The following is a 26,547-nucleotide window of genomic DNA, read 5'->3' on the forward strand; positions in this document are numbered from 1 at the left end:
GTTGGGGGTCTTATTTTTTTGCTCGTTTATAACTATTTTTTTTTTTTTTTGGGGTAAACGGCGGGCAAAACCCTCAATACTTTCGTTTTAGTTTTATTAAACCCTCGCAACTCAAATTTCTGTGGGTAAACCCCCAATAATCGAGTTCTGTTAGCAATTTAACACTTCCGTCCAAATTTAGCTGTTAACTCCCAGGTTCAATTGTCCACGTGGACATAATATACACGTGTCACAATTTTATTGGTCCACCTAAAAAATTATTTAAAAAAATTAAAAAAAAATAAAAAAAAAATAATTTAAAATTAAAAAAAAATTATAAGTAAAAAATTAGATAATTTTTTTCTTTCTTTTTTTTCCTTTATTTCTTTTTCTTTTTCTTTCTTTTTTTTTCTTTTCTTTCTTGCAAACTGTCTTTCTCGATCCCCCTCTCTCTCAGCACTCGATCCCCACCTCTCTCTCTCAGCCATCACTCTCGCTCTATCACTTTGCCCAGACCACCGCCCACACCACAACCACCCTTCCTCCGCCCAGACCACCGCCCACATCTGCCCACCACAACCGTAATGCCCACACCACCAAAACCACATCTACACACCAAAACCATCACCGAAACCTCTTTTTCAGATCCAAACAAAACCCCACATCCAGATCTAAACACATCAAAGAGACTTCAGATTAAAGAGAAATAAAATCGCAACTAACGGAGAAAGAAAATCGCAAGGGTGAGAGAGAGGGCTTACTGAACACGAGGCTCGTGAGGTGTGGGGTTCTGTCGATGTGGGGCTCGTGAGATCGGAGATCTGTCGATCTCCTCCTTGGTTTCAGGCGGGACTCGTGAGGGTGGAGAATTGCGGTGGCCGCCCAAGGGGGTTTTGAAAACTCTAGATTGAAAACGAGAAAGAGAGAGGAGATCGAGAGAGAGAGTGATAGAGAGAGAGAGAGAGAGAGAGAGAGTGAGGGTTCGTTTCAGACGAAAGAAAAAGAAAAAAAAAGAAAGAAAAAGAAAAAGAAAGAAAGGAAAAGAAAAAAAAATTAATTTTTTATTTATAATTTTTTTTTAATTTTAAATTAATTTTTTTTTATTTTTTTTATTTTTTTAAATAATTTTTTAGGTGGACCAATAAAATTGTGCCACGTGTATACAGTGTCCACGTGGACAATTGAACTTGGCAGTTAACAGCTAAATTTGGACGGAAGTGTTAAATTGCTAACAGAACCCGAGTATTGGGGGCTTACCCGCAAAAATTTGGGTTGTGGGGGTTTAATGAAACCAAAACGAAAGTATTGGGGATTTTGCCGCCATTTACCTATTTTTTTTTATGAAGCGTTTATAACTATTTTATTTACTAGAAAACAATTTTTTTTTTTTGAAAAACGTTCATATATTAGATAAAAAGAGATAGTTAGACCTCGCGGTCATTACAAAACAAGTGTTCAGGAATCGAGGTAATTGGAATATCTCCAAATCTCTAGTGGAAAAACGTCCACTTAGCCACATTATGGACAGTAAAATTACATATTCTACTAATATTAAAAAAGTTACAACTAGTAAAAGAGGGAGAGGACTTAATACAAAAGGAGACATAGTTCTCAAGCTCCCACTTGGGCTCAGTCCTGTTAAGAGCATTGATAACTACACTTGAATCACTCTCTACAATAATAAACTTCAAGCCGAGCTCGCTTCCCCACAGAGAGCATCCGCAAACAACAGTCTGGAAGTATAAACCCATATCACCTTGCCAAGATGATCCCTTGCAACAACCGCAGTACACATAGTGTCCAACCCCACTTTAACATCACAATTCAGATTTATCCAGTCTTGCGAGGGAGGGCGTCAGTCATCCATCAAGCACGGAGTAGAGCAAGGGAACACAGACGCATGGTGAACAGTAAAAGAAGAGCGAATACTATCAATACATTTAGTTACATCAAAGAGACAGTTATTATGTACCTTATCATTCATGATCCGCCAGATGGTGTCCACAGTTAACGAAGCATAAAGGAAGACCTCATCAGAATTGATGCCTTTGTTTTTAAGGTCCCAAATGAATTTAACCCAGTCCCACATCCAGGTGCCAGTATCACACACAGGAAAAATGCCCCACGGTGAGGATCTCCACAAATAGAAAGCCACATTACAAGATAAGAACAGATGTTTAATAGTTTCATTCTCTATCCCATACAGAGGACACAACACCTCCTCAATGGGAAATTTTCTGCCGATCACAGAACGGACAGGAAGAGCCTTGGCCAGAATACACCAGCAAAGAGTTTTCAGTCTTTCAGAAATTTTACTGTTCCATAGTCTATTCCAAAGACACGGGGCGGCCTCACAAAGAGGCGCTCTGTCAAGGGCTTGAGCAAGATAAGTTGATTTATTCGAGAACCGCCCATTCCCTTCCAACGTCCAAATCCATTTATCGTTGGCCAGTCCAGATGGATTACCCCCTTTCAAGATATCAGATACAGTACCCTTATCGAAAGCACTATTTAACAAGGGGATATTCCATCCCCCATTATTTAACAATAGATCAGCAACTTTGGTTACCCCAACCGTGGAGGAGCCGTCAGAACGAAGGAGGAAACCTTTTCTATGAGCGATCCAAGGGTAATTCCAAATATTAGTATCCTTCCCGTCCACCACCAACTTACAGGCTCCTTTTTTTAAGATAGTTTTAGATATAACCACATTTTTCCAAAATCACGAATCAGAATTCTTGGAAGTACAATTAAGAAAAGGCTTTCCTTTAAGGTATTTCGCTTCCAAAATTTGACAGCAAAAGGATTGGTTTCCTATTAAAAGGTTCCACCTGTTGGAAATTATTTTAATAGGATCTTAGATCTACTCACAAGTATGTTGATTAACACCCTAAATATGAACTTCTAAAACGATTACGAAATAAACACATATAAAGTATTAGAAACCTTACATTGGGTGCAGCGGAATAATATGACTCCTTCCGTTCAGATCTCTAACCCTTGTATCCTTTATGTCGCAGAGTATTATCAAGATCTGAACCTGGATCTCTTTCTCTCCTTCTTTAGTGCTGAAACTCCTTCTTGTTGAATGTCTTTCTTCACGATCTTCCTCACTATGATTGAGGTATCACTTGCTGTGTGTGGGCACTACTCTAATCACTAAGTGGTTCGAAATTTCAAGGAAGAAGAAAGAGAAGAAGGTGGCGGCTAGGTATAGAGAGAGAAGGCTCAGGTTTTTCTCTGAAGGAAATCAGAAAGTTAAGTGTAAATTTCCTGAAGCCTTCACTATCTGTTTATAGCATTCCACTAGGGTTACGTTTGAATTATTTGGCATTAAAATATGAAAATATAAGATGAAAGACCCTATAAAAGTGGTCGGCCCTAAGCAATGTGGATTTGGGCCTCACTTTTTGCAATTTTGCAGTTTTATCATTTCTGCATCTCATTTTCTCAAAAACGCCAATTTTCAAATTCAACCATTTAAAAGCCAATTCTAACTATTTAATAAATATAAATAATTATTAAATAATATTGTCATTTATCATATTTATTAATTGAACCATACAAAGTATCATAATTAACAAATATGCCCCTAAAACTTTTTTTTTACAATTTCGCCCTTACTTAGTGAAAAATTCACAAATAGACATAGTCTAAATTGAGAATTATAATTGATTAATCAAAACCAATTATATGAGTCTTACAAGCAATATTATCTCAACTAGTGGGGGGACCATGGGTCTATATAACCGAGCTTCCAATAAGCAGATCAAGAATTTAGAACCTAAATTTACTGACTTATTAATTCTTCGTTGAATCCACGCATAGAACTTAGAATTGCACTCTCAGTATATAGAATGCTCTATATGTTCCACCATATAGACACATAATTAGTTATCCATTGTTATAATCCTAATTTGATCAATGATCCTCTATATGAATGATCTACACTGTAAAGGGATTAGATTACCGTTACACCCTACAATGTATTTTATCCTTAAAACACTTAACCCCGCATAAATGATATTTCAGCTTATGTGAAATGAGTACTCCACCATTTATTTTCGTTTGGTCAAGCTCGAAGGAGATCATCCTTTACTTACTATTCGCCAGATAGAAGCTATAGATTCCATGTTTATGTTAGCGCTCCCACTCAATTGCACTACCGTGTTCCCAAAATGTACGTATCACCCTGACCCAAAAGTAGGCTTAACTAACAAATCAAAGAACACGAATAGCCTCTTGAGATTGAGCCTAATCATAACAGGATTGAGATCATTTGATCTAGGATCAACTAGGCGATATTGACTTGAATAGATATTACGGTAAGTTTAATAAATCTAAGTCAAAGTTCAATATCGGTCCCTTCCGATGCATACTCCATGCATCCAACCTGAGCTTTACTTTAACCAATGCTCTGGAAAGAACATAGCATTTCTCCAAATGCAAGTAAACTCTGTTGTAGATTATCATATCAGTAAAACCCTGTGTTTGATAAATCTAGGAAACTTTATTCACATAGTCATGTTTACTTTCCAATATGTTGACAACACAATAAACAGGATCAAGTATGTGAAAAGGGTTTCAGATGAATTCATACATTATGTACATATAATCATGAAATAAATCATGTGAACCATGCAACATTAAATGTTATTTCTGATCTATATTAATAAGTAAATCTGATTATATTGAAATGAGTTTTATTTAGGGCATAAAACCCAACAAACTCCCACTTGCACTAATATAAAACAAAAAGTGCATTTCAAATAATCTCAACACCTTGATATACAAATCAAGTGTAGTAGTAGTAAACTCCTCGTAATGGGATCTGAAAGGTTGATTTAAACATAACCTTTTCTCCACCATTACTCTTCCTTAATCACAAAATCATTGATAATGTGAAATTCCTCTCTATATGTCTACTCTTTTGGGATACTGGATTCTATACCTTTGGCAACTACTTTTGGTTAATCAGGAAATAACACTAGTAGTTAAGGCAATTTGGAATGGTGCCAAAAATGTATAGAACTTTCCTTAGACTGAATAAGTACCTTTCCTGCAACTTTAACATTCAATCCCTTTCTGGTAGACCTAGAGACTTCAGATAGGTTTTTACACTTCTCCAAAATCAATATTCCACCCCCAGAGTAATCACCATCTTATCAGAAAGATTTTCTAGCACAATGGCAAATCTCGAAATCTGATGTGGTGTAGTCTAAGAGTTTCAAACACACTCTTATTGACTAATATATAGCTCTGTTAAAGATTATTTTACCAGGATCTTAGATCTACTCACAAGTATGTTGATTAACACCCTAAATATGAACTTTCTAAAACGATGAAATAAACACATATAAAGTTTAGTAAACCTTACATTGGGTGCAGCGGAATAATATGACTCCTTCCGTTCAGATATCTAGCCCTTGATTCCTTTCTGTAGCTGAGCATTATCAATATCTGAACCTGGATCTCTTTCTCTGATTCTTTAGTGCTGAAACTCCTTCTTGTTGAATGTCTTTCTTCACGATCTTCCTCACTATGATTGAGGTATCACTTGCTGTGTGTGGATACTACTCTAACACTAAGAAATTTCGAAATTGAAGAGGGAAGAAAGAGAAGAAGGTGGCGGCTAGGTATAGAGAGAGAAGGCTCAGGTTTTTCTTTAAAGGAAAAAGTGTGAAAGTTAAGTGTAAATTTCCTGAAGCCTTCACTATCTATTTATAGCATTCCACTAGGGTTAGGTTTGAATTATTTGGCATTAAAATAATGAAAATATCAGTTTGAAAAACCATCCCAAGTGGCCGGCCATGTAGTGTAATGGGCCTTACTTGGATTTTGCAGTTTTCTCAATTCTGCATCTAATTTTCTCAAAAACGCCAATTTTCTAATTCAACCATTTAAATGCCAATTCTAACTATTTAATAACTATAAATAATTATTAAATAATATTGTCATTTATCATATTTATTAATTGAACCATACAAAGTATCATAATTAACAAATATGCCCCTAAAACTCTTTCTTTACAATTTCGCCCTTACTTAGTAAAAAATTCACAAATAGACATAGTCTAATTTGAGAATTATAATTGAGTAATCAAAACCAATTATATGAGTCTTACAAGCAATATTATCTCAACTAGTGGGGGGACCATGGGTCTATATAACCGAGCTTCCAATAAGCCAATCAAGAATTTATAACCTAAATTCACTGACTTATTAATTCTTCGTTGAATCCACGCATAGAACTTAGAATTGCACTCTCAGTATATAGAATGCTCTATATGTTCCACCATATGGACACATCATTAGTTATCCATTGTTATAATCCTAATTTGATCAATGATCCTCTATATGAATGATCTACACTGTAAAGGGATTAGATTACCGTTACACCCTACAATGTATTTAATCCTTAAAACAGTTAACCCCGTATAAATGATATTTCAGCTTATGTGAAATGAGATCTCCACCATTTATTTTCGTTTGATCAAGCTCGAAGGAGATCATCCTTTACTTACTATTCGCCAGATAGAAGCTATAGATTCCATGTTTATGTTAGCGCTCCCACTCAATTGCACTACCGTGTTCCCAAAATGTACGTATCACCCTGACCCAAAAGTAGGCTTAACTAACAAATCAAAGAACACGAATAGCCTCTTGAGATCAAGCCTAATCATAACAAGATTAAGATCATTTGATCTAGGATCAACTAGGCGATATTGACTTGAATAGATATTACGGTAAGTTTAATAAATCTAAGTCAAAGTTCAATATCGGTCCCTTCCGATGCATACTCCATGCATCCAACCTGAGCTTTACTTTAACCAATGCTCTGGAAAGAACATAGCATTTCTCCAAATGCAAGTAAACTCTGTTGTAGATTATCATATCAGTAAAACCCTGTGTCTGATAAATCTAGGAAACTTTATTCACATAGTCATGTTTAATTTCCAATGTGTTGACAGCACAATAAACAGGATCAAGTATGTGAAAAGGGTTTCAGATGAATTCATACATTATGTACATATAATCATGAAATAAATCATGTGAACCATGCAACATTAAATGTTATTTCTGATCTATATTAATAAGTAAATCTGATTATATTGAAATGAGTTTTATTTAGGGCATAAAACCCAACAAGTTCCTCTTCTTAATCTTAAGATTTACTTGATTATCTTCCAATGTTCTTCTCCTGGATTAATCTGATACCTACTCATTACTCCCACTCAACAGCAGGTGTCTGGTCTAAGGCATACTAAAGCATATCTGAGACCTCTCACTGTTGATATAAGAAATTCTTTCATGGCTTTATCTTTTCTGGAATAGTTGAGACTTTTCCTTAGATAAATAAAATCTATGCCTAGAAGTCGAGAAGCTTCTATAGATTGCCATTTGAAAGAAAATGCTTCAGCATCTTACTAAAGTAAGTTGCTTGCATTAGAGTAAGTAATTTCTAGGTATACCATAAGCCATAGGTTAAGATAAACTCAAACCTATAATACTAGGAACAGGAAGTTTTGTTAAGTCCATTGAATAGACTTATACACGAAAATTTCCTTTTATGTCCTTGTAATAGAAAACTTTAGGTTATTCCATGTGAATGGATCAAACTATAGTTCTCTTGGCTTTCTTCTTGGTTTCTTATCTTAACAACCCATTACTTGTTTAAACTCACAATGGATTTTAATCACTAGTGTCTTCCAAGTCATAAGAAGGTGAGTTCCTAGAAACTCTCCCACTACGACAAGGTACCGTGAATTATGTCTAAGAAAACTAAATGGTATTGACCTCTTTGGTTGTGACAAGACAACAGAGGCAGTGGGATCATCATATGTCATATAAGATGATAGAACACTTTTGGAATCAAGAAAAATATCTCCTTTATTTTCTACTTTATTTTCAGACTTAGTCATTTTCTTAGAAAAGTAGTATTTGTTTAAATAAACACTTTCTTATCTATTGACTATGTGATGGTCCACCCCTAATCACTTAGAATAGCTAACAAACCATGGTTAACAATTCTAGCTTTTCTTAAGATTTTGATTAGGTCATACATGAATCTAGTAATGATTTACATTAAGTATACAACCATTACATCATTCTGAAATTGTATTACCATAGAAAGGCTTAGGCAACGACTAGTAACTAATCATCAATATGCAAATCGAAATTTCTGGGGAGGTAAGTTTGGATATAATTCAAAAATCAATTTAATGATCTCTGAACTGCACATCTACTAACTATTTCTCCACCCCTATCAGTTCGCAAGATCTTTAACCACTTACCTTAATGGTTAATCACCATTGCTAGAAATAATTTTTTTTTCAAACATTTCAAATTTCTTTGCTTAAGGTATAATCTAGAGTGATCGTTTTAAGAATACAACGAAAAACTCATATCCACCCCTGAATGTGCATCCATCTGCGAATGAGATGAACTTACTTTCAGTGGATATAGGCATATTAACTCTTTGCAAAGATTGATCTTGTCAAAACCACGATGAACAAGATACAAATGCCATAGATTAAAAAAGTGTGGTAGTGTCTTTTGATGACTTAGGTTTAGTTACATGAAAGAGTTATTAAAATAGTGCAAGTGGATCATGGTCACAGAATACTAAACTCATATTCCATACAGTTTGAATCCATTAATAGAAGATGGATATTAAACACTTGTGAAAGTGTAACTGTATTGTATCCTGGAATTAGAAATATAAGAAAATTTCTATTTGGATTCTAAAATTAAAGTCAAAGACTTAAATTTATACCAAATATAATGAGTAATTCTTTCTTGGACCACCACTACTAATTTAAACTCTAAGTCAGATTTGCCCATACAAGTAGGAGATTTCTAAGATTGAGGACTTATATCATTGTGGAGTAGAATTTCGGGTTATAATCATATGTCATTTAATTTCTTAAGAGAAAATAGAATGACATGAAATGATTTATAGACCATTCATCCAATGATATGTTATTAAGCTAATTCGAAATGAATAAGCTAAGAGGAATTAGGATAATTTCGTTGTTTAAATAAGAATCCAACGATGCTTTGATTAGCGAAAGTCAAAGTAATCTTATTTATACAATCTTCTTGTTTCATATTGTAAAAATACTAGTCTAAGGTGTCATCAATTGATGAACAGCTAGATGTTGCATATACAATATTTATCTTTCGAGATCTAACACTATTATGTATGTATAATGGTGAAAATCCATTAAGGATTTATCTCATTAGATAAACAAACCAAGTTAGACCAACAATGAAGATTCGAAATTAAACTACAATTTAATAACAAAAAATAACATGGTTCAATATAAATTCATACACAATTCAAAAATTATTAAACATATAGCAAGAAGGAATGACAAGTGAAAATACTAAAACATACAATCCTAAATAATTTCCAAGATTTTCAACAAACTGATATCAGTGTTCCGTTTAGCCGAGAGTCAAAGCTACCATCCATTGAATAGAGTTGTCAGCTCATGTAAAATGTTAATCATTCTAGCAACCTTTTATTCGATCAAGATTGAAATTCAGCGTTGTCCCGTTTAGGCGAGAGTCAAGGCAATTCTATCTTATGAGCTTCTACTATTGTTTCATATTTTGCAAGTCAAATATGGTCGCCACCATTAGGGTGATCCATACCATATAAAACACTTACAAACTACTTATCTTTCGAGATTAAACGGTGCGAAATTGCTAATGAACGTTCCTCCATTAGGGAGGATTACTCACTGAAACAAACGCTATGTAAAACCAACAATGGAGATCGAATATCTTAATAATAAAGCTCATTCTTTTAAATGTATTTTTATTATTATTTATAATAAAATATATTCATTAAATATCGAATTTAGAATTAAAATTCTAAATTAGAATTTAATTTAATATGTTATCTCTCAAAAAATCCAAAATAATGGTGCATGAATTTTTTACTCTAGATGTGGAGGTCCAACAAGGTGGAGCTTATTGGCCATGGAGGAGCTCATGGACCAAGAAGGAGCTCATGGACCATGGAGGAGCTCATGGACCAAGGAGGAGCTCAAGGGCCATGGAGGAGCTCATGGACCATGGAGGAGCTTATGGACCAAGGAGGAGCTTATTGGCCATGGAGGAGCTCAAGGGCCATGGAGGAGCTCATGGACCATGGAGGAGCTCATGGACCAAGGAGGAGCTCAAGGGCCAAAGAGGAGCTCAAAGGCCAAAGAGGGGCATTGTGGGCGCACTAAGCTCCCAACTCCGTCAGATGCCAAGGTGCAACCGTCAGGTGCTAAGGTGTAAAGGGCTCCTCAGCTGTCAAATTATCTCAAGGACCTGATGGGCACGAACCGACCCAATTAGCTCCCCTCAGGTACCCATGACCATCCGGGTCCGCTAAATATGAGGGACGCGTGCTGTTAGAGCTGCTCCGAAAATATAGTCAAAAAGTGATAAGTGAAGAGATATTTATTTTTTAAAATAATTATTTTATTATTATTTTGTATCTTGAACCTAACCGAACTATAGTTACGGGAGGGGATACCTATGTTTAAGGGATTTTAAATCCTAGATGAATATCTATATAAGGGGGGGTGAAATCACTTGTAAAGGGACCCTGAAATTGATACTCACGAGATCATACTCTTGAGCTCCCTCTCTCAAATTCTAAAAACTCACTTGAGGAGTGAACTCTTGGAGAACATAACTCTGGAGAACTCACCTCAAGCATTGAGATCAATAACACTCCAAGTGGACTAGCCTATTACCGCTGAAAGGAGGTGAACCACTATAAAATTCTTGTGTTCGTTTATGGTGAATTTCTTTTTGCAAACCGGTTTACTTTGATTAACTATTGCTTGTGTTCATCTTGCTCGTTTTACGATCTTCTTAGATCCGTTGACGAAAAACCGCGTCAACATAATATTTATAAATTATACTTAGATGGTGATTGAAATAAGTTGAATTATTTCCATCTCAGTAGTAATTTTGATATATAAATATTAAGAAAATTATTTAAGTTGTATTAATTTAAATTAATTTGCAACTCAAAATAAATTTTCATGAGAATATATTTATTGTATTTTGAAAAAGAAAGTATTAAAACTTTATGTTTTTCGAAATACTTAAATAATAATTACTTAGAAAAATACTTCAAGCAAAAATATCACCTATCTAGATTTTCCTTTGACTAATTAATTCAATTTCTAATAATATACTTTAATTCATTTATTTTAAATTAATCGATAAATGAAAAAATCATTGATTTAAGTTGGTCCAAGAATTAATTAAAATAAATAATTAATTTACAACTTAATCTATTTTTCAAGATAAATTCAAAATCGTCTTGTATTATGAAACGCAATTTCGAAAATTGATTAATAAAATAAAGAAAAAATATATTTTGAAAATTATTTAAATTTAGTTGAAAAAATAAATTTCAACTAAAAATAATTTTCTATTGAATTAAGTGTCATGAAAAATAAATATTTAAGTATCATGATGAAAATCAACTTAGATATTTAATTTTCAATTTAATTAAATGTATTAAATTCAAGAAATAAATAATTAAGTGTAGAGAAGGCTTAATTATTAATCTCTAGTTTAATACTAGGAAAAAATATACTTAAAATAAATTGTACCAAAATTAATTATTTAAATAATTAATTTCACAATGTATAATATTTTCCTATTTAATATTAGAAATAATAAGTAGTCTAGAAATAACTATCTAGAAAATATCTTATTTGACTAAGTATCTTTTCCACAAAATTTGAAAAAAAATATCTAATTTAAGTTGTATTAGAAAAAATCTAGAACTTAAATATTTTCAAATTTAAATTTAACTAAATATCAAAAATTAAGTTGTAACCACTTAATTTGAAAATATTCCATTTTAAGTTAATATTTGAAAAAATATCAACTTAAAAAAATATCTAAAGAATCTTAATAACTAATTCTTAAAATTCCTCAACTTAATTTTGAAATTTGAAATTCAAAAGATATTCAGATTTAAGTTGATTAGTTAGAGAGAACTAATTTTCAACTTAAATAGGAATATTTAATGAAAAATTCAAATTAAGCTTCAGAAAGAATCTAGTTGGTTATAATTCTATATTTAATTAAATACAAGAAAATACATATAGTTTAGCTTAGAATAAAATTCATTAAACTATGGTTTTCTTAAATTAATTTCAAAATAAATGAAATTAATTATGTTGCTAATCAATTTTATTAGATTAAACTAATTTAATTAACCTAGTACAGTCATTCAAATCAGGCAAATGGGCCTTCACAATTGGGGTGGTTCATGTGAGGGGGTGCTGGGTTCAGTATGTCGTACCCACTACTATGGCTCCCAACTCTCACACAAGGCCCAAAAGAGAGGAATTTAACCTTAAAAAGAACAACTGTTATTAATTGAATAGGCCCAAAAACTAAATGGGCCTAAATAAAATCTATCAAAAACTATGATATTTTATTTAGCAACAACAACCAATATGCATCTATAATAAAATTAAACACATAGGCTCACACAGGCACACAATTTGGATGGATCTTATCATGTTGCTAGGTCATACACAGATGAAAGAAGATTGTAAATATACCTGTTACAAATTATTTACTTGACCAAAGGAGCCATGAGTTAAAATCAAATCATTAGATCTGTCAACAAGTTAACCATGGCTATTTGCAATCAAGCAATAATAGGTTTTAAAAACTTACAAACAAGCTAAAACACATACTCCTGCAACAAGGTTAGCTGGATAGTTGGATGTAGGATTTATTTAATTTTAAATAATTAAATTTCAAAAAATAATTAAATAAAATAAAAAAAAAATTATTTTCGAAAAAATAATAAAATAAAATAAAATTTATGTATTTTCGAAATTAATAAAATAATATTTAAAATTAAACCTACAATTTTGAAAAATTAGGTTTCAATTAACCTAAATATCATTTCAAAATTTGCTAATTACTTTTAAAAATTTAATGTTATTTTATAAATTAAATATTCAATAAAAATTAAAAAAGATAAATAAATATCTTTTTCAGATTTTATGATTTAATTTAAATAAATAAAATAACAAAATTTAAAAGTTAGCAAAATATCTTACTTCTATTTAAAATTACATGAATATAGTTATCTTTTTTTAAATTTAAATAAGGTCAAATTATTTAAGAAAAAAATATTTAATTTAAAAATTTAAAATCTGACCTTAAATTAAAAATAAGATAAGATATAATCAAATTTAAAAATAAGATAGATAATTAAGCAAAAAAGATAGATATTTACTATTTTCAAATTCAAATTACACTAATATCATGAATTAATTTTAAAAAAATTAATTAATTTAATTATGATATTTAGAATTGAATTAGGAATAGTAAATGTCTAAATACAAAACTACACAAAAAATCAGAAGTTAAATCCATGAAATAGCATGAAAAATCGAAGAAAAACGAAAAAATTGCGAGCTGTACGGAAAGTATGCATTGCATACTGTCCATGGGCGCGCTATAGGGTTGCATGGGCGAGGAGACACGGCGCAGGGGGAGGCAGCATGATTTCCGCGCGCGTGTCCCTGTTGCACGATCCCGATTTTTTTCGAAACTTCAAAAAATCATAACTAATTCAAATTAAATCGAAATTGAGTTCAGTAAAAAAGTAAATTGCTTAATTTTTTCCATACTATCCAATAAAAATAATTCCAGAAGCAGATATTCAATTATTTTTCACAAAAATTCACAAACATCAATCAATCATCAAATAACACTCAAAACAACATGATACCATCCAAAACATCAAACAAATTGTTTTAAGTCCAAATTTCTTGCAAGCAAATCAATTACCATGGCTTTGAGGCCAGTTGTTGGAAATTACTTTACCAGGATCTTAGATCTACTCACAAGTATGTTGATTAACACCCTAAATATGAACTTTTAAAACGATTACGAAATAAACACATATAAAGTATTAGAAACCTTACATTGGGTGCAGCGGAATAATATGACTCCTTCCGTTCAGATCTCTAACCCTTGTATCCTTTCTGTCGCAGAGTATTATCAAGATCTGAACCTGGATCTCTTTCTCTCCTTCTTTAGTGCTGAAACTCCTTCTTGTTGAATGTCTTTCTTCACGATCTTCCTCACTATGATTGAGGTATCACTTGCTGTGTGTGGGCACTACTCTAATCACTAAGTGGTTTGAAATTTCAAGGAAGAAGAAAGAGAATAAGGTGGTGGCTAGGTATAGAGAGAGAAGGCTCAGGTTTTTCTCTGAAGGAAATCAGAAAGTTAAGTGTAAACTTCCTGAAGCCTTCACTATCTATTTATAGCATTCCACTAGGGTTAGGTTTGAATTATTTGGCATTAAAATAATGAAAATATCAGATGAAAAACCCTATAAAAGTGGCCGGCCCTAAGCAATGTGGATTTGGGCCTCACTTTTTGCAATTTTGCAGTTTTATCATTTCTGCATCTCATTTTCTCAAAAACGCCAATTTTCAAATTCAACCATTTAAAAGCCAATTCTAACTATTTAATAACTATAAATAATTATTAAATAATATTGTCATTTATCATATTTATTAATTGAACCATACAAAGTATCATAATTAACAAATATGCCCCTAAAACTCTTTCTTTACAATTTCGCCCTTACTTAGTGAAAAATTCACAAATAGACATAGTCTAAATTGAGAATTATAATTGATTAATCAAAACCAATTATATGAGTCTTACAAGCAATATTATCTCAACTAGTGGGGGGACCATGGGTCTATATAACCGAGCTTCCAATAAGCAGATCAAGAATTTAGAACCTAAATTCACTGACTTATTAATTCGTCGTTGAATCCACGCATAGAACTTAGAATTGCACTCTCAGTATATAGAATGCTCTATATGTTCCACCATATAGACACATCATTAGTTATCCATTGTTATAATCCTAATTTGATCAATGATCCTCTATATGAACGATCTACACTGTAAAGGGATTAGATTACCGTTACACCCTACAATGTATTTTATCCTTAAAACACTTAACCCCGTATAAATGATATTTCAGCTTATGTGAAATGAGTACTCCACCATTTATTTTCGTTTGGTCAAGCTCGAAGGAGATCATCCTTTACTTACTATTCGCCAGATAGAAGCTATAGATTCCATGTTTATGTTAGCGCTCCCACTCAATTGCACTACCGTGTTCCCAAAATGTACGTATCACCCTGACCCAAAAGTAGGCTTAGCTAACAAATCAAAGAACACGAATAGCCTCTTGAGATTGAGCCTAATCATAACAGGATTGAGATAATTTGATCTATGATCAACTAGGCGATATTGACTTGAATAGATATTACGGTAAGTTTAATAAATCTAAGTCAAAGTTCTATATCGGTCCCTTCCGATGCATACTCCATGCATCCAACCTGAGCTTTACTTTAACCAATGCTCTGGAAAGAACATAGCATTTCTCCAAATGCAAGTAAACTCTGTTGTAGATTATCATATCAGTAAAACCCTGTGTTTGATAAATCTAGGAAACTTTATTCACATAGTCATGTTTACTTTCCAATATGTTGACAACACAATAAACAGGATCAAGTATGTGAAAAGGGTTTCAGATGAATTCATACATTATGTACATATAATCATGAAATAAATCACGTGAACCATGCAACATTAAATGTTATTTCTGATCTATATTAATAAGTAAATCTGATTATATTGAAATGAGTTTTATTTAGGGCATAAAACCCAACACCACTCCCATTTCGCTAAGAAGGCAAGGTTCATTTCTCTAGTTTTACGGAACCCAAGCCCCCTTAAAGACTTAGGAAGGAAAAGTTTATCCCAAGCTTTTAGATACAGGCCATGGTTACCCTTTTCAGACCCCCACCAGAAATCAGGAACCATTCCATCAATCTTAGTCACAAGGCAACTTGAGAGTTTGGTCGTTTGCATGGCATACATAGGTAAGGAAAGGCCAACAGACTTTATGAGAGTAGCACGACCCGCTTTAGACAGAGACTTAGCTTTCCATCCCTGAAGTTTAGACATGAGGTTCTCAATGATGAAATTGAAGTCGGCATCCTTTTGTCTGGAGCGAAAGAGAGGTAACCCTAAGTATTTGATATTACCTTCCGGAGACCCAATTCCGAGCACCGACTTGATACTTCTTTTCATGCCACTAAAAGTATTTATACTAAAAAAGACCGAGGTTTTGAGTTTATTGACTTGATGGTCGGACCAATCGCAAAACCTCTCAATGCATTGCCAATAACTTTTAGCTTCTTCCAAATTCGCTCTCCCAACCAAGATTAAGTGATCCACAAAGAAAATGTGGGAGAGTATAGGGCCACCCCTGCTTATTTTAATACCCTTAATAGAGCCTTCGCATTGTGCTTCGATCAAAAGTCTAGACAAAATTTCCACTCCCAAATGAACAAGTAAGGAGACAAGGGGTCACCCTGACGAAGACCACAAGAGGGGGTGATGTTACCAAACTGACCACCATTAAGGCAAATATTGAGAGAGGTGGTAGTGATGCATTGGGAAATCCAACCCCGAAACTTTTGCGGCGCCCCAAACCCAGCAAGCACATGGTTAACAAAATTCCAGCTCAGTTTGTCATAGGCTTTCATAAGGTCAATTTTTATGGCAAAACATCCTTCCTTGCCTTTTTTCCTGTTGAAGGAGTGGATAATCTCTTGAATGATTACATTGTTATCCTGGATATTCCTCCCCGGAACAAAAGCAGCTTGGGTAGGACAAATCAAAAAAGGGAGCGGAGGCTTAATTCTATTAGCAATGATTTTAGAAATAACCTTATACAACACGTTACACAGTGAAATATGCCTATAATGGTTCATTCTTTTTGGGTTTTGGACCTTGGGGATAAGGACGATATTTGTTGCGTTAACACCTTTATGCATAATGTCCGTCCAAAAAAAATCCAAGACAACCTCAGAGAAATCCTCGCCCACAGTCCCCCAATAGTGCTTGAAGAACAGAACAGACATCCCATCCGGTCCTGGGGCCTTTTTGTTACCCATAGCAAAGAGAGCACTACGAATTTCTTCATTAGTAGGGCATTTCACAAGATCTGCCTGGTCATCAACAAATATCCTATCCTAAATAAGATAGTCACAGTTTAGATCCTGACCATTGACCGAACTGGAGAAAATTCCTTGAAAGTAGTCGATGAATTCTTTCCCAATCAAGTCACGTCTAGAAATCCAGACATTATCTTTGTTTAAGATACTTTCAATAGCATTCCGTCTCCCTCTGATGGCTGCCGAGAGGAAGAAGAATTTCATGCATTTATCCCCATCCTTTAGCCAATTAACCTTAGCCCTTTGCTTCCAACATAACTCCTTTCGTTCCCAAGCTTCATTGACAGCACGACGGATTTCACATTCAAAACCCCAGTCTCTAGACCCTACAAGCCTATTCTGGATTAAATTGAGTTTACCTTCCAACTCTTTGATCAAAGTTTCAATTTTACCAAATCGGGTTCTTTTCCAGTGCAAAAGAGAAACCCGTGTTGCCCCGATTTTCTTGAAGACTCTGGCAAGAGCCCAAGAGTGGATAACCGATTTCCATGCGCAATTAACCACCAACTTGCTCCTATCATCCCAAGTCCACTCTTCTTCAAACTCAAAGCTTCTCTTGAATTTTTCCTCCAAGCCTCCGGAAAGTAGGCAGAGAGGTTTATGATCAGAATTGCAAGTCTGAGAAGAGCAAAGAACAGCTCTCGGGAACAGCTTAAGCCACACAGCATTAATTAGGCCTTTGTCAAGAGCGGATTTAACATGGTTAGGGCCAGTCCTGTGGTTGTCCCAGGTAAGCTTATTGCCATAAATAGGCATGTTAAAAAGTCCACTAGAATTCACCAAATTAGATATGACCAGGATAAAACAGTCTCTACCCTTAATGCCAACTCTTTCCGAATCCTGAAGAACAAAATTAGTGTCTCCCAGAATGAGCCAAGGACCACCAAACCTATCCCCAATCTTCATGAGGTCAGTCCAAAACTTTTTCTTAGCATTGCAATAAGAGGGACCATACACATAGGAAAGCAACCAAGGATGCGACGGGGGGTCCGAATAGACAACACCAGAAATATGGTTTTGGGAGTAAGAAATACACTCAAATTCAAATCCAATCTTCCAAGCCAAAATGATTCCCCCCGCATTACCAACAGCTGGCACAAGGATATTAAAGTAAAAATGGAGGGAGTGAAGTGTACGTACCAGATAAGTGGCGTTAACTTTGAGCTCGGTCAGAAAAAGTACATTCGGGGAGCGCGACCGAATCAGGGACTTCAACTCACGAACTCTAGAGGTCTGCCCTAACCCTCTACAATTCCAAGCAATCCCTCTCATGGCTCTTGTGGAGGAGATATAATATTCTCCTCCAGAGGGGTATGAGAAATTTTACATGATATATATAATATATTTATACGGAAAATTTGATGAAATAAGTGCTTTTGTGGAAGAAATATCCTTAAGTGTCAAAACAAGAGCCCGACGTTCAGGTTGACACTTGAGGTTAGCCTAATGTTAACTTGGGCCATTGAATTTTTTTTTTTTTTTTGAGAAGTCTTCCATGCATATTTATAGTTTTCAGCAAAGATTAAGATTCAACTATTTCTGGAACCCAAATGAAACTTCTAGGTGTCCTAAAATTGGATCCAACGCCTAAGTTGACATATTATCAACCTAGGTCCTTTATAATCAGTTTCCCAAAAAAGTGTTCCGGGTATTTTTTCCGTCATTAAAAATAACGAAGATACAAGAAAATTCAGGGGAAAAAACCACAAACCTGAAGGCTTGGAAACTGAGCCCAATGCCCAGGTTGACAATCAACCTGGTGTGTTGGTTTCGATCACTCAAATGTTAATTCTGCTCTAATAATTCTCTCAAGAATGGTCAAAAATGGGATGGAAGATCTCGTCCTCAAGTTCTAGAACCTTGGAAGTATCAAAACAACATCCTGAAAGGTCTGAAATAAGCACCCAATGCCTAGGTTGAAATATGGCCTAGTGCGATGGGTTCTGCTTATTCGATTCTGTTTTTGTTTCAACCATGAAGTCAGAACAGTCAAATTCACTACTTATCTTTTCACATTTCCGACAAGGTGATTTACTCAGAAACTGAGTAGTTTCGAGTATCTCGTTTCTGTAGAACAACAACATTTCCGAGAACGGGTGACTAGCTTTGCTAGAACACATAAATGGACTAAGTGATGTTAAAATATCACTTAGGCATCAAACAATATAATGCCATAGTGGCAATGGATTATTACAAGAAGTGGACAAAGGCCGAACCAATGAAGACCATAACCGCCAAGAAAGCCTTGGATTTTGTCATAAAGAACATCGTATGTCGATACGGGCTTCCTCACAAAATAGTCTCAAACAATGGAAAGCAGTTCGACTGTGACAAATTCGTGGACTTCTGTGACTGACATGGAGTCATCAAAAGTTTTTCTGCGGTTGTGAGGCCACAAACAAATGGTGAGGCGGAAGCTGTCAATAAGAGACTTAAGGTCACCCTAAAGAAAAGACTCTTGGCCTGTAATAATAATTGTCTTGAGGAACTGCCACACGTGTTATGGGCCTATCGGACCACTGCAAGAACCACAACCAGACACTCCCCATTCTCAATGGTATACGGATGCGAAGCCATGATCCCAGTAGAGGCTATAATCTCGTCCCACAGAAGAGCCACTTATGATCCAGCAAAGAACCAAGCCTTGTCGTAAGAGGCGCTGGATCTAGTAGACGAGCTTTGGGAGGAATCTCAAATACGCATGGCAGCATACCAAAGGAAAGAAGCAAAGTACTTCAACTCCAAAGTCAAAAACAGGAAATTCACCATTGGTGACCTTGTCCTAAGAAGGGTCTTCTCAGCCTCCCAAGAACCAAGAGTGGGGGTGCTTGGGCCAAATTAGGAAGCCCCATACGAAATTGAAGATGAAATAGGCTCCAGGACCTATAAACTAACAAGAATGGATGGATTCATAGTACCTAGAGCCTGGAATACTGACCATCTCCGCAAATACTACCAATAGCTAGGAGTCAATATTTAAATTCATCTTTATTCTATAAGATTACCTGTGTCGAACAAATATATGCATGATCTCACATAAAGTCAAGCTAAGTGACCCAAAAAGTCCTTCTTACGTCACTTAGGGGGTACTAAGGCATAACATACGTCCAGAAACATGCCAGCCATAAGGAAAGAAAAGTAGATATAAACTTGTAATGTAAGTTGTCTAAAATGTAAAAGGGGCCTGGGGTCGGGCCATAGCAATCTCCCCTTGCCTAAAATATAGATAATAAATACAAAAATAAAATTTTTTTAAAGGTGGGGGGGGGGGGGGGGAATAAGCGAAATATTAAAAGAGAAAATGAGGGGTTTAATTAATCAGCTTGTGGATGGGGACCCCTGCGCTCGGCCAGGATATTGGGTTTTATGCCGTAAATAAAACTCCCTTTCAATGTAATCTTTATCTTTTAAATATCAATAAAGAAACAGAAGTATTTTCATCACTTTGTGTGTCATTTGGTTCATGTTATCATTTACTTATTTATTTGATTTATAAATTCATCCAAACCCATATCACATTTATATTCTTTTTTATTGTGTCGTCAACACAGTGGAAAGTAATCAAGTTTATGTGATTAAATATGTATTCCTAGATTTATCAGTACACTGGGTTTAACTGATATGACAATCTACAACATAGTTTACTTGCACCTTGGATAAGTGCTATGTTCTTTCCATAGCATTGGTTAAAGTAAAGCTTGGGTTGGGTGCATGGAGTATGCATCGGAGGGGACCGATATTGAACTTTGAATCAGATATATTAAACTTACCGTAATATCTATTCAATTCAATATCACCTAGTTGATCCTAGATCAAATGATCTTAATCCTGATATGGTTAGGTTCAATCTCAGGAGTATTATACATGTTCTTTGATTTGTTAGTTAAGCCTACTTTTTGGTCAGGGTGATACATACATTTTGGGAACATGGTAGTGAAATTAAGTGGGAGCGCTAAACATAGATATGAAATCTATAGCTTCTATCTAGCAAATAGAAGTGAAATTATGGTTTCCTTCGAGCTTGGCTAAACAGAGATAAATGGTTGAGTACTCATTTCAGTTCACTGAAATATCATTTATACGGGGCTAAGTGTTTTAAGGATAAAATACATTGAAGGGTGTAACAGTAATTTAATCCCTATACAATGTAAATCATCTATAGAGGATCATTGATTATTAGGATTATAACAATGGATAATTGATAGCGTATCTATATGGTGGAACATATAGAGCGTTCTATATAGCTGAGGTGCAATTCCAAGTTCTATGCGTGAATGCAACAAGGAATTAATAAGTCAGTGAATTTACCTAGTAAGTTCTTGGTCTGCTTATTGGAAGCTCGGAGGTATAGGCCCATGGTCCCCATACTAGTTGAGACAATACTACTTGTAAGACTCAGTTAATTGATTTTGATTAATCAATTATAATTCTAAAATTAGAGTATATCTAGTTTGTGAATTTTCACTAAGCAAGGGCTAAATTAAGAAGAAAGAGTTTCTAGGGTTTATTTGTTAATTAAGAGGCTTTTGTTAGTCTAATTAATAAATATATTAAATGACAATATTATTTAATAATTAATTTTTAGTTATTAAATAATTAAAATTGACATTTAAATTAGGGCTGATCATGGGTTGGGTTGGCCGGGTTGAAGAAATTTCAATGGGCCAACCCAATTAAATCGGTTTGGAAAAATATAACCCATTCATATTATATTTTATGTACAACCCAAACCAACCCAACCCAATAAATTACGGGTTGGGTTGGGTCGGGTTACAACCTTCAACCAAAGTTAAAATTTAGATATGAAAATCTCAAGCTGAACAAAAAAATAAATAAAAAGTTTAAATATGAGGTAAATTAATTCAAAGCTCTACAAATTAAAAACTAATCATTACAGCCATTTAATTACAGGCCTACTAACTAAACAGTTATTACAAATTTGAACAATATAAAATATATAATTTTCATAATCATCAATCATCAATTTCAATAATCTTCTACTCTTCCTCTCTTTTGGTATTTCATTGTCCTCAAGTTTATGGCCTAAAATTCGAAACAGAAAATTGATCAAATTATTAAAAATAAATTATAAACATAAAACAATAACATTATTATAATTGATAACAATTTAAAATAATTATATAACTAAAGGAAAAACAAAAACAACAAAAGAGTCACACAGACCAATAAATTGAGCAAAGTTAGTATAAATCACACACAAAAAATAAAATAATATATTGATCAAATCAAAGAGTACATAAAAGACATTTTACGTGAATGTCAATCAAGCAAAAACATCAATATAATAAATATTAATATTAACTAAAAGAATAGGACAGAAAGCTCAAACCACAATCATGATTTCAAAGAAAAAAATTGTGATAAAAAAATAAAACCATTTACTTTAATAACAATACACCCAGATTTATACTTACAATATAAAAACTAAAATAAAAACATATAAAAAATGAATGATACAGATATATATATATAAACTGTGAAAGAGACTAAGGTTAGGAAAGTGTCATTCTCCAACAAAGAACAAAAGAAAATGCCAAAAAATAAATAGACATAAGAGAAGATGAATAACCTTCTTGACACCATTGCCTGATATTTTCTCGGCCAACAAAGCGTGACTTGGTCTACTGTGGTGTGCGTCAATGGAGTCAAGAACGAGAAAGAGAGGTAGGTAGAGGTTGTATCATGTTAGACTTAGGGTTAGGAGGTTGTAATGAGAGAGAGAGAGAAAGGAGAGAGAGGGACTCCTTTAGTGCCGTGTCTGTGTATGTGTGTGTTTGAGTCTTGTGTGTGTTATGTGTATAGTATAAGTATATATATGATAGGGTTAGAAAGTCAAGCAGGCCCAATGTAATAAAGAAGCCCATACCACTTTGTTTTCTTAAGATAGGGTCGGTCTGGGTTGGGTTGTTTGGGTTATAATATGTTCAGGCCGTGTCCGACCCACAACCAGCGGGTTATAAATTTTTCAAACCATGTGGACTTCAGCCCAAAATTATACAGGTTGTTCGACCCATTTTCGGTGTGGGTTGGCCGGGTTGGTCGGCCTACTGGGCTACATGCTCAGCCCTAATTTAAATGGTTAAATTAGAAAATTGGCGTTTTTGAGAAAATGAGATGTAGAAATGATAAAACAGCAAAATTGCTAAAGTGGGGCCCATTATCCTTAACCATGGCCGGCCACTTATGTAGGGTATTTATCATTTATTTTTTCATTATTTTAATGCCAAATAAATACCTAACCCTAGGTGGTTGACTATAAATAGGTAGTGATGGCTTCAGAAAAAAGATGATGCATCTTATTCCTTCAGAGAAAAACTGAGTGCCTTCTTCCTAAACCTAGCCGCCACTCTCTCTTCCTCTTCTTCACTTCTGAAAACTGAACCCTATAGTGAGTGAGTGAGTGCCCACACACGTCAAGTGGTACCTCAATCATAGTGTGGAAGAATGTGAAGAATCCAGTTTCAAGAGAAGGACATTCGGGCTCAGATCTTGGTGATACTCTGCGACAGAAAGGATACAAGGGTTAGAGATCTGAGTGGAAGGAGACATTATATTCCGCTGCAACCACTGTAAGGTTTCTCATACTTTATATGTGTTTTTTTCATATCGTTTTAGAAGTTCATATTTAGGATATTAAATAACATACTTGTTAGTAAATCTAAGATCCTGGTAAAATATTTCCAACACAGGATAACTTCCAGTTTCTTCTTCTTTTCTCAGAACCAAGCCAAAACGACCTTAGGATCGGGAAAGAATGGGAGACGAGGTTCAAACTGTTGGGTTTTATGCCCTAAATAAAACCCATTTCAATATAATCAGATTTACTTATTAATAAAGATTAGAAATAACATTTTATGTTGCATAGTTCACATGATTTATTTCATGATTATATATATAATGTATGAATTCTATTTAAGTCCAGAACATATGAATTTGTTAAAGATTATAGTGTTGTCAGCACAGTGGAATATAATCTTAATTATATGTTCGAAAGTTTATTCCCTGATTTGTTAGAACACTGGATTTAGACTGACATGGTATAATCAGCGATAAGTATTCTTACACCTTGGAAAAGTGTTATGTCCTTTCCAGGACATTGGCAAAGTTTATATGTATCGGATGTATGGAGTATACATCGGAAGGGACCGATATTGAACTTTGATTAGATATATTAAAACTTACCGTAATATCTATTCAATTCAATATCACCTGTTGATCCTAGATCAAATGATCTTAATCCTGATATGATTAGGTTCAATCTCAAGAGTGTTATTCGTGTTCTTTGATTTGTTAGTTAAGCCTACTTTTGGGCCAGGGTGATACGTACATTTTGGGAACACGGTAGTGCAATTGAGTGGGAGCGCTAACATAAATATGGAATCTATAGCTTCTATCTGGCGAATAGAAAGTAAAGGATGATTTCCTTCGAGCTTAACCAAACGAAAATAAATGGTGGAGTACTCATTTCACTTAGCTAAAATATCATTTATACAGGGTTAAGTGTTTTAAGGATAAAATACATTGTAGGGTGTAACGGTAATTTAATCCCTTTACAGTGTAAATCATCTATATAGAGGATCATTGATCAAATTAGGATTATAACAATGGATAACTAATGACGTATCTATATCGTGGAACATATAGAGCGTTCTATATGACTGAGAGTGCAATTCCAAGTTCTAAGAGTGGATTCAATAAGGAATTAATAAGTTAGGGAATTTACTTGGTAAATTCGGTTTAACTTATTGGAAGCTCGGTTATATAGACCCATGGTCCCCATACTACTTGAGACCATACTACTTGTAAGACTCAGTTAATTGATTTTGATTAATCAATTATAATTCTAAAGTTAGACTATGTCTACTTTATGAATTTTCACCAAGCAAGGGCGAAATTGTAAAGAAAAGAGATTCTAGGTTTATATATTAATTAAGATACTTTATATGTCCAAATTAATAAATATATTAAATGGCAATATTATTTAATAATTATTTTTAAGTTATTAAATAATTAGAATTGGCATTTAAAAGGTTAAATTAGAAAATTGGCATTTTTGAAAAAATGGGAATGAGAAATAACAAAATGGGAAAGTTGCAAAGTGAGGCCCAATTTCCTTATATGGGCCGCCCACTATGCATAGGCTTTTACCATTTTATATTTCCATTATTTTAATGCCACAGAATTCTAACCTAAACCTAGAAGGCATTCTATAAATAGAAAGTGTTGGCTTCATGAAACTCATAACTTTGCACATTTGTTTCTTTCAAAAAAGCCTACACGCCCCTCTCTCTCTTTTCTTCTCTCAAATTTCGAAATTCCCTTGAGTGATAGAGTAGTGCCCACACACATCAAGTGGTACCTCAATCATAGTGTGTAAGATTGTGGAAAATCAGCATCAAAGAAGGAGAGAAGGAGATCCAGATTCAGATCTTGATTATGCTCTGCTACAAAAATGAATCAAGGGCTAGAGATGTGAATGGAAGGAGTCATTATATTCCGCTACACCCAATGTAAGGTTTTCTTAAACTCTTATGTGTTTATTTCATTGTTTTAGAATTCATATTATGATGTTAATAAAACATACTTGGTAGTAAATCTAGATCCTGGTAAAATATTTCCAGCACAAACTTGTTTGCTTTCCAGCACATGAACACCCCATCCTCAAAGCGCTTCTCACAGTACTTACAAGTAACTGGAGCCAGTAAGGGCTCCCTCGTAGCCTTGGTAGCCTCTTTTTGAGTCCGGTCCCGGAATTCATGAAGCTCCTTGAGTTCAACGGTCAGATTGGCCGTTGTCTCCAAGTCAGTCCGGTGCAACTCTTCTAGAGACTTAAGCTTCACGGCGAGTTCCTAGTTTTCCTCTTTAGAGTCCTGGAGATCCTTTCTGCCTGAAGTAATGATATCGTCCTTGGCGTTCAGTGCCGCCTGATGATCCCTCTCCATGAGAGCCTTCTCCACTAGAGCCTCGTCACGAAGGGCCTCCGAATCCCTGAGCTTCCTCATCACCCATCCATGCCATCGAACTCCAACACGGTGAAACCTTGATCGATCAAAGTTTCAGAAAGATGACCGGCCTCCGCAGCAATCTAGCAACAAAAATGATGAGGTTATAATTTTGAAAATAAAGCATAAAAGGAGGCGCAAAAAATTGACACTTGCCAAAGTCAGGGCAACACTCATGTCCTAGATCTGGTAAACGCAATTGGAAGAAGCACAAGCTGCATACCTCTTGGTGGGGAGCTGGGTTAAATCCGCAGCAATATGACTCACCATTTCTGAAGCAAACGAAGCCAGGTTAGGGCCCGCAAAGCATTTGAACCAATCCATCATGGAATCCAAAGTCAAATCCCAGATGTCCCCGGTATACTCGCCTAAAAAAGGCCCGTCTTGAGCCTCCCTCAGCCACTTTTTCAGGGCCTCCGCTTCAGCATCTCCCTT

The 26,547-nt window shown here is 34.7% G+C and overlaps 1 protein-coding gene across 1 annotated transcript; it reads right to left on the reverse strand.

Annotated features, from left to right (window-relative positions):
- Window positions 1–1,834: 1,834 nt before the first annotated feature.
- On the reverse strand, window positions 1,835–17,029 carry LOC133036281 (uncharacterized). The gene is made up of 4 exons (XM_061112822.1): window positions 16,434–17,029; window positions 16,237–16,338; window positions 15,785–16,074; window positions 1,835–2,658 (listed from the first exon to the last, which is right to left on the reverse strand). Exons 1-4 carry the CDS (start codon window positions 17,027–17,029, stop codon window positions 1,835–1,837), a joined length of 1,812 nt encoding a protein of 603 aa, XP_060968805.1.
- Window positions 17,030–26,547: the final 9,518 nt, after the last annotated feature.

The sequence above is a fragment of the Cannabis sativa genome, chromosome 3, assembly GCF_029168945.1.
Source record: "Cannabis sativa cultivar Pink pepper isolate KNU-18-1 chromosome 3, ASM2916894v1, whole genome shotgun sequence".
Classification (NCBI taxonomy): Eukaryota; Viridiplantae; Streptophyta; class Magnoliopsida; order Rosales; family Cannabaceae; genus Cannabis; species Cannabis sativa.

What these genes read in the sequence shown, in the direction of transcription:
- LOC133036281 (XM_061112822.1), bottom strand. Translation starts at nt 17,029, where the DNA reads ATGGGTAACAAAAAGGCCCCAGGACCGGATGGGATGTCTGTTCTGTTC. An exon ending in TATTGGCAATGCATTGAGAG is followed by an intron (nt 16,075 to 16,236) that starts GTTTTGCGATTG and finishes CTTTCGCTCCAG; the next exon opens with ACAAAAGGATGCCGACTTCA. An exon ending in TTTAAGGGGGCTTGGGTTCC is followed by an intron (nt 2,659 to 15,784) that starts GTAAAACTAGAG and finishes TCTTAAAAAAAG; the next exon opens with GAGCCTGTAAGTTGGTGGTG.